The 8,567-nt window shown below is 43.4% G+C and overlaps 1 protein-coding gene across 6 annotated transcripts; it reads right to left on the bottom strand.

The window, feature by feature from the left end:
• Positions 1-543: 543 nt before the first annotated feature.
• On the bottom strand, positions 544-7,939 carry LOC112290943 (uncharacterized). 6 transcript variants are annotated; one of them, XM_024537799.3, is made up of 11 exons: positions 7,321-7,930; positions 6,303-6,836; positions 4,476-6,104; positions 3,833-4,262; positions 3,516-3,708; positions 2,807-3,224; positions 2,380-2,663; positions 2,081-2,241; positions 1,736-1,964; positions 1,174-1,607; positions 544-969 (listed from the first exon to the last, which is right to left on the bottom strand). In XM_024537799.3, exons 3-10 carry the CDS (start codon positions 6,061-6,063, stop codon positions 1,284-1,286), a joined length of 3,627 nt encoding a protein of 1,208 aa, XP_024393567.1. In that variant the 5' UTR covers positions 6,064-6,104; positions 6,303-6,836; positions 7,321-7,930; the 3' UTR covers positions 544-969; positions 1,174-1,283. The 6 variants fall into 6 exon arrangements, with proteins under 6 accessions (XP_024393567.1, XP_090111675.1, XP_024393571.1 ...); XM_090255549.1 differs by having other exon boundaries at positions 6,303-6,824; XM_024537803.3 differs by having other exon boundaries at positions 6,303-6,430.
• Between the last annotated feature and the right edge of the window lie 628 nt (positions 7,940-8,567).

Genomic DNA, 8,567 nt, shown 5'->3' with positions numbered 1-8,567 from the left:
AAAAGTTGAAATTTCTATAAAATTAAATAAAAACCTTGGTTTAACAAAAGTAATTTTCCTATATGAATATATAATTAGATAACCTGTAATTGTTTAAATGCACCTAGGTGATTAGTTGTTATAATAAATTGATCATTTTCAATTTACCAGTCTATATACTTTTTTTGTTATTATAAGTTTAACAGAAACTTGATGTTGAATTTATTTGTATTTTTTTTGAACTTAATATGTTACATTCTTTAATTATTATTTTAAATAATAATTTATATTGTATTTATTACTATTCAATACAATAGACAATATTACTTAATGTAAAAAGGGTAGAACAGCATGCTTTGCACATATTACTGGCTTGACAAACTTATATGGTGGTACAATGTTACCATATAACAGGAGTCCCATACATTTTTATCACCACTCAATGATTCAGGCAAGAGGAAGAAATTCAATCAATCATTTAATCCATGAAAGATTATTAACTAAGACGAGAGATCCATTCTAATAATAAAGTCTTGCACTCTGTAGGAATGCACCAATACAAAATTGTCCAGTTAATCAAGCGGTGGCCTTTTATAAGGATCTTCTGTACATATAGAAAATAGTTTACAGGGATGAGAGATGTCAATACGATTGACAGCAGGTAATGTAAGAGACACTGACAAAATGAAAAAATTGAGGTATGCTTTCATGGTAAAAGTCTGCTACCATAGTCAGCCAACAATCTGCTTGTATCAACAAATGAATCGAGAATTCTTACTCATGTGCCTAACTGTTCTATATCCATAATGTTGCTGGATTCCATCTACACCATCAAGAAATATCAGTAAGAAATCTCCGCTCTTACAACCGCGTCCAAACCTACTGCACTACCTAATCCAGGAGTACAAGTACTACGTTTTACAGCTTCACGCATGATGAATTATTGTGCCCGTGAATTCCATTGCTCCATCAACATTAGCCCCCCTACAACTGAAAGGAGGTTCCGACTCAGATATTGCATTGAACACTTTTTTTAAATGCGGGAAACAGATTAAAGATCCTGGCGCATGGAAACCAACATTCACAAGACTACCCTAGACTTCATTTACGCCTACGAAAACCTTCAACCACTCCTCTTCCATGGTGCTTCTAATATTCATCAACCAGAAATGAGATTGGGTACGTGAGCTGTACCTTGACTGATCATCGTTCTTGTGCGTAGGGAGCTGTTATGAATCTAGGACTTCAGAGAACTAGATTACGAGGCTGACACCCAGGTATGAGTAGAACAAACAGACATCCGTTCACAATCTCTCCTCCAGGGATGTCGTGGTAGGATGTGTGGACTGTTGATGCGCAATGAAGGGCTCAACTTTCGACCTCAAACTTCTTTGAATTAGGGATAGATGAGCATTCACGGTATCGACCAGATGCTCTTCAGAATATCCAATCTGGTGACTAGCAGATTCATCAACGGGATTAACGTCTTCCTGAGTTTCAAATGATGCCAGACTTTGGAATACGGCCTCGGCGCGTTGTTGTAGGTTATGAATCTCTACTGCAGTCGGCCTTCTGTTGTACAGAGGGTTATCAGTTACTATGTCAGGACTTTTCTCTGAGGTCAACCCCTGCATAATCAGCATAAGTACATGTCAAGGCTCCACTCCCAACTTGTGTGTTAGTTTAGAGAAATGTAGAATTCTAGTTGAATAGGAAGATCACCCAAATGCTTGTACTGACGGGACTAAATCCGCACCATTTGCTTAGCAAGAAAACCAACTTTTCCCGTCAATGCTGCGTATCGCTTATTAATTCTCTTTGAAGGGGTGATTTTGGGCATGGATTCAGCGTTGGAGTTAAAATTCACAGCCAATTGACCAATGTCGTTCCTTTTGTCAATTTGGAGTATTTGTGCTTCAATATTCTGCAACTCCAACGCCAAGCCTAAGACATGAGTATCCTCCCTGGACTTCTTGAACTCCTTGCTGCACAACCACTAAGTCTTTCAGGACAACGTTCCATTTACCAGAGACTAGACATGCCATGTGAAAGAAAAAATCATGAAGACACTTCCGAATACGACCATGGGAGAAGTGTTCACCTTCTCCTCTTTATTTTATCGAAGTTCGGAGCCGCTCTTTGTGAAAGATTGGTCACATCTATACCTGGATTTCTCTGTTGGGGAGAGATTTCCGAAAGGGTGTTTTTCTCAACTTGTAGGACACTCTGACTTGAAAACCTCGAGATAATCTTCTTTGAATTCTGTTATGTGCGCAAAATCATCGTCGAGGCGTCAAATTTCATCAAAGAGTACACTAATATTCACAATGCTTGGACGATCAGTTTACAAGGGACCATGAAGTTTTAAAAAGGAATAGACAGGACGCACTTGTATATTACCATGTTTGAGGGCGGGACTTGAAAAATATTCTCCACGGCCAACTCAGGGGGCGAATCGAGGAAGAATTCCTTAAGTGTTTTCCTCCTGTCAGTCTTCGAAGAACTTACTGCCCTCCCCATCAACACCCCTACATCTGTGACCTCGCCACTGTCTGTGATCTTCACTACATCAGAGTTTGATTCTAGAAGAATCATACCACCGTCGCTGGGATTTCTTTTCGAAGTGATTTCGGCCTCAGTATCTAAGGATATATAATCGTCTGATACTTCTGCCTCGGGAGCCCCTAAAATAGAACAAATAACATACATAATAAATAAATAAAACAAATAAAATAAATAAAAAGTTCGTTAAAAAGAAGACAAGTGCGGGAAACAAATACAGAACATGTCACAACAGGAAGGAATGTGAGTCGAAAATTTAGCGAACCTGAAGTTGATGCTTCATCAACAGGAAATTGAGGTTGGTCAAGAAAAACTTGATCCGCAGCTGGTACCAAAGAATTGCTACTTGAAAGGTTCTGTGATGCCAGCCTAATAGGTTCAAGATGCAAGATGGTTGGCTGGTAATCATTGAACAAAGTAGCCCTAGTATCATCTAGCCCCTTAATAGAAATTGCGTTCTTCAGCAAAGACAGTTTTTTCCCTGAGTTTGAAACCGCTGTGGCTTGGTGACAAAGTTCCTCTAGACTAGTATAATTGTCATTCGATTCCATCATTTGCTTTCGAACCTCCGAAACTTTTTCAGCTAATTTCTCTACTTCAATGCATGCACTGCTTATTGCATTCTTGACATCCATCTCCTGAGCTCTAGCGACTGCAACCTTGTATACTTTTTCAGGAACAGTCTGCACATGTTATAAGACGACTAGAGTTAGGCTCGAGTTTTATAAGCACATTTCTGAATTCACGTCAGATAAAATCTGCTTCATACTCATGGTATGAAATGACGAGGCACCTATGAGAAACTGCTCTTCAGTCTCAGAGAAGCATAGAAAGTAAATACCTGTACGATCAACTGAAAATAAGAACAATCATCGTAACCCACGCCAAGCAGTTCAGGATTCTAAATAGGAACCGCATTTAGCGATGGCAACTTAAAACCCCACTTGACAATCCAAGCTCTGGAAGTAGGATACCTCTCCAGGAAGACCGTTAGAGGCTCCATCAGGCCTGAAACGTTTATCGTTGTGACTCTGAATTATTAGCTGGCACAACCTAGCCTCCACAACAGCCAAATGATGATCCTTTTGCCTGATCTCTGCTTCGCAATCCTCTGAGACTTTCAACAGATTCTTTCGGTGCTTAACTTCAGCCTCCTCTAATTTCTTCCTGTACACAGGCACGATGTTAGATGTTCGAGAATTTCCAGAATCACTATCCTCTATTGCTTGTGGGGAAGTTGAATTATGCGGAGGTGATATTTCTGTTAATAGGTGCATAAACGAAAACGTACTTGGCATCGTTGAGCTCTTTATGTAACAAAACCAGAACTTTCTGCTGAGCTTCTTGTGGGCTTAGCTTCTCCAAACAGGAATCAGGGAATGATAGGTCCTCACAATTTGGCAACACAGTTTTCATCAATGCACGTAACTCCGTGTCCTTCACTTCAACTGCTCTCTCTGCCCTACACTTCTCATCAACGGCAATTGCCAACCTGCTTTTCAGCATCTCAAGCTCCGATTTTAGTTTGCTGCATTCGGACTCCATACTCAGCAACTGCCAACGGAAAGACTCAACCCTCTCGTCTTTTAGCCTCATCTGTCTTTCAAACGCATCAATCTCTCGCCAATGCCGTTGCTCTAAATGTTGAGCGTGGTGAGACTTCACAGCTTCAAGCCACTGCTCCAGCCAATCTTTCAAAGATGCAGCAGTCACTGGAACCTCTGCTATGCACCAAATAGAACATTGTGAATATGACGAAGGTTGTGCAGGATGTTAGAGGAATGACTAATGAAGTGAAGGATCTGAAATTTCTATGATTGCATGTGGTTGATTCTAGGAATGTGACAATAGCCGCTTCGGAAACAGAAAGGGGCAAACAAAATATATTCTGTACACAGTTCTTGTTCATTGGAAGGGACAGGAAGGATGCTCACCTTGAATTTCAGGATTGAACCGTTTGAAGAGCATCATATCCACCTCAGGCGCGACAGACTCTAGAAGTGTCACCAAATCATAGCGATTATCACACTCTTTTGCATTCACACAAGCTAGATTTGGAACTTCCTGCTTCGGTTTCCGCTTCTGATTCACTACGCTATGAACCACGATTTTTGATTCCAGCAATGCCACCTTCTCTTCATAACTATTCAGCTGCTCTTGGAGCGCTTCCAACTTGGTCATGTACATAGATTTAAGGCCGTGAACCTCCTCATCACAACTTCTTCGAATCTCAGATAGTTTGTCCAACTCAGTTTTGCTACCCAAGCTGCGCCTTGATTTCAGGGCGTTCGATCCTGAAGAGCAGGTGCGTGCGCGTTCCTCGGCCAGCCTCTTCCACCTATCTTTCTCATACTCAGCTGCTTTACGCTTGGACTTGACATGGGCAAGTTCAAGCAGAAGATCCTCTCTTTCTTTTCGGTCGATGTCGGACTTCTTCAATATCACAGAAATGACCTCCTCCTTGTCATCAATATCTTTTTGGAGTTTTAAAAGGTCGTCCGAAAGCTCCTCAACCATAACATTTTTTTTGACATTCGCTTCAGACATAGATTTAACCTCTCCAGTCATACTTGCAAGGTCTGCAGTTGCACACTTCAGCATGCGCTCTGCCTCTTCGTGCTTGTCTGAGATATCCGCAATCACCGCCTGTAATTCCCTATTCTTCGCCGTCTCTTTTGAAATCTTCTCCTTCAAATTCGAGACACATGACTCCATCATGGCCAGCTTTCCAGCTAATTGGTTGCGCTCACGCTGATCGGACCGAGCTTCGTCCGATGCAGCAGCCAGAAGGAATTCTTTCTCGCAAAGCTTGTCCTCGAGCTTCTCAAGTTCCTGCACTTTTAATCTGCACTCTTCGCATCCTTTCCCCTCATCAACTTTGCGTACATTACGTTTACGTATGACAACAATCTCGTTCCTAAGAAGTTCAATCTCTCGTTTGAGCTTCTTCTTCTCGTTTATCCAAGCCTGTTCGTGAGAGGCAAAGATACCGACGACTTTTTCGTTGGCCTTGGCGTCCTCGTGTCGACATTTTTTAACACTTTCAATTTGTGCTTCGGCAAGAGACAACCTCTGTACGAGGGTTCGTCGTTCGGCATCCCACGCTTCAGCATCTTTGCGAGTACCTTCCTTGCCGTCTATTACCTTCTTCTCCAATTCCTGTGCATTGAGGGCGAGCAACTGTAGTCGGTCCATGGCATTCTTTAACATAACTTGCAGCCCCACTCTTTGGAATTTCGGGTTGAGCTCGAGATGTGGCGTTCCTTTTTTACCACGGATGAGCCCCCCAAGTGCAGCAAATGTAAGTGCTACACTGAAATATTCTGACAAAATTGGCAGCTGTTCACCGTTCGCGTCGCAAACAAACTTCATCATGTAATCCTTGGGGTGGGACGTGAGTTCAAACAGAGAGCCCGCTATTTCAGAATGAATGTCATCTTGCGAGTGAGAGGCAATCGGCATCTCGTTCGCCAGCGGATCGTCCATATTGCAAGAAGTGACGTCGTCTCCCCCAGAGCACATACTGATGGTCCGCGCACAGTTACAGATGTTGCTTCGGTAGCCTGGACACAGTGAGAGTGAGGCAATGAGATAAAACCTATCGGAGGCGATAACAGACTTAACGAAAATTTTCCAACTTCCTTCATGGTGGTGACCAATGGAGTGAATTTGTTAAGGAAAAAAAGAATTCAAATGCAGAACGTCTTCAGAAAGCCAGGTGTAGATTGAGGCAATGGACTGGGTGAGGAGAGTTCTCAGACCTAGACTTGAATGTTGCGCACCCGCCGACCAGGTTCGGCTGTTTTAATTACAGACCTCGTCGCAGAATGCTCCATTCACGATGTCGGAGTCTATCTTCCTCCTCGCTGAAGAGATATTGATGTATTCGCTGACAAATAAAAGAAATCGTGAACATCTTGACGACACTTGTCCGTGCATGGTCTGACTAATGGACTAAAGAGGGGCGCGTCTTAGCATGGCCTATAGCTGCTTCCGATCGTATGAATATTTGAGAAACACAACAGTCACAAACTACCATGGCAACACACGAGCTCAGAAAGCAACTCGGACTTCTTTCGTTACAGATGTATCATGTAAGAGGCTTGCACCATGCGTCTCATACAACACTGTGCCAGCTATAACGTCTCTCTGTACTGCTCAAATTTGGGCCAAAAAGCTCCGCCGTTCTTGCCAGTAGTGCAGAACAGGCCGTATGAAAGACACTATCTTCTTCCTGATGGAGCCACAGATTACTGCTCCGAAAAGCGAACACACTGTTCAACCTGTCCATCATCCTGCAAGACGTTGGAACCAAGACTCTTCAACCAACATTAACCAGACATATACTCTAAACTCTGACAAAGTAACACATGCCCCTCCCGACAGGGCCTGCCAACCCAGTGTAGCGTAAGTCCACCTTCCTGCACAATGTAGCAGACGACACTGCCGACAAGAATTGAGTTCGAACAACGACGCTGATCACAACTTCTCCAGAGGCATGAACAAGATTTCACTTATCTACCTTACAATATTCATCGTCCTACAGGCTTCAGGTGGTCTAACGTGGTACAATTCGAGTTGGAAGCTCTTCAATAATACGACCAGCATACCGTCAATGCATGGACTATTCTAAGTGCAAATGCCATTTCAGTTCGCTGGCGAGACGCAACTCTGCACTCAAACGCTAGCCTCTCCAACAACCGCAAGACAGTTATAAACAATTAAATGAATAGAGACCTCACAATGGGATAATAAGCGGAGATAGCATCAGGACTCTACCTCGCCAGACAACGCACACGATAAAGAGTGCGCGGAGACAGACATGGGCATGCCAGCAGTTGATAAAATTCCGCACTTTGTTCCCCGCTTCTAATGCTCCAATGGAACTTAAACTCAAGGCTTCCGCTTATCACCAACCACATGAAGACTACAGGACCGCCCTCTATCAAAAACGACACAAGAAGCGAACAGTACAAACTAACGGAGCTACGAACGGTCTCTCGCTCGGCAAACGGAGAGTCCCCGAAATGCCCAACGAGCATCGCCAGATTAAAAAATAGACGAATGCCGATGTTACCGCCCAAACATCTGCGAAGAAAAGTTCCAATCTGGCGGGATATGCACGGCTGCATCCAACGTACACCCCCTCAACCTTTTCACGAACAATTATCAAAAATTGAAATCCACACACCTCCAATCCCCCGAACATCTTCCTTATGAATTCCAGCTACATGCCACCACGCAGCACTGCTGCACCACATTGCGCGGAACTGGGACGAAAAATTCCCAAGTAAACAGTCCTGGCCGTATACGGGACGCCTCATCACTCTCTTTCTTCTAGAGAAGCTACAGATTCCGACTCCACAGAGGGTTAATGTAGTACGTAACAATCCAACCACGGGCTCCTCGACGACGACCCCAATCGAGGAAGACGAGGAACGTTCATGGCGTCGTCTTCTACGTAGCCTCCCCTTCTTTCCATACGTGAGGTTACGATCTGTTGAGGGGTATCCATCTGACGGACATGCAGTACGTCTTTCCCGAACACCGGAAAGACGGCGGCACCGGGTCTCACGAGGCCGGATCTTCGAAATGGTAGATTGAAGTTTTACCGTTTGCTCGTTATCCATGCATCCAATGGCAGCGGCGTAACTAGAATTTGAATTCGGATGCACTTGCCGTCTGCGCGCTCTCTTGCCTCGTGTGAAGCTCCCAAGGGAGTGGGGGCTCCCCAATGAGCCACGTCTTGGTTGGGGTTCTGCCACTTTTTGAATTTCGGAATCAACTTTTTGTGCTCAAGTTTGAATATAATCTGAGGAACGTTAAATTAAAACTATTTTATTTTAATTTTTAATTTTTAAAAAGAAAACATGTTTGGGAGTCCTAACCTCGAATTTATTACCCCTGATTTGACTTCCTGATGAGGTTGGAGAATTTGTTTTGCTGTGGAGGATGGGGTGGCTTTAGTAATGCCTCAGATTCGTGAGTGTTGACTGAACTTGGGCTTATTTACAGGCGTGGTTACA

This window comes from Physcomitrium patens, chromosome 14 (assembly GCF_059467195.1).
Source record: "Physcomitrium patens ecotype Gransden chromosome 14, ASM5946719v1, whole genome shotgun sequence".
Classification (NCBI taxonomy): Eukaryota; Viridiplantae; Streptophyta; class Bryopsida; order Funariales; family Funariaceae; genus Physcomitrium; species Physcomitrium patens.
Note: the sequence above shows the minus strand (reverse complement) of the source record. Positions and strands in the feature narration are given on the sequence as shown.

Bases quoted from the DNA above. Each gene is read 5' to 3' on its own strand.
- LOC112290943 (XM_024537799.3), bottom strand. From the start codon at position 6,063: ATGTGCTCTGGGGGAGACGACGTCACTTCTTGCAATATGGACGATCCG. The intron at 2,242-2,379 runs GTAATATACAAG...CGCACATAACAG, and splicing joins AAGTCCCGCCCTCAAACATG to AATTCAAAGAAGATTATCTC. The intron at 1,608-1,735 runs GTGCGGATTTAG...CTGATTATGCAG, and splicing joins GTTTTCTTGCTAAGCAAATG to GGGTTGACCTCAGAGAAAAG.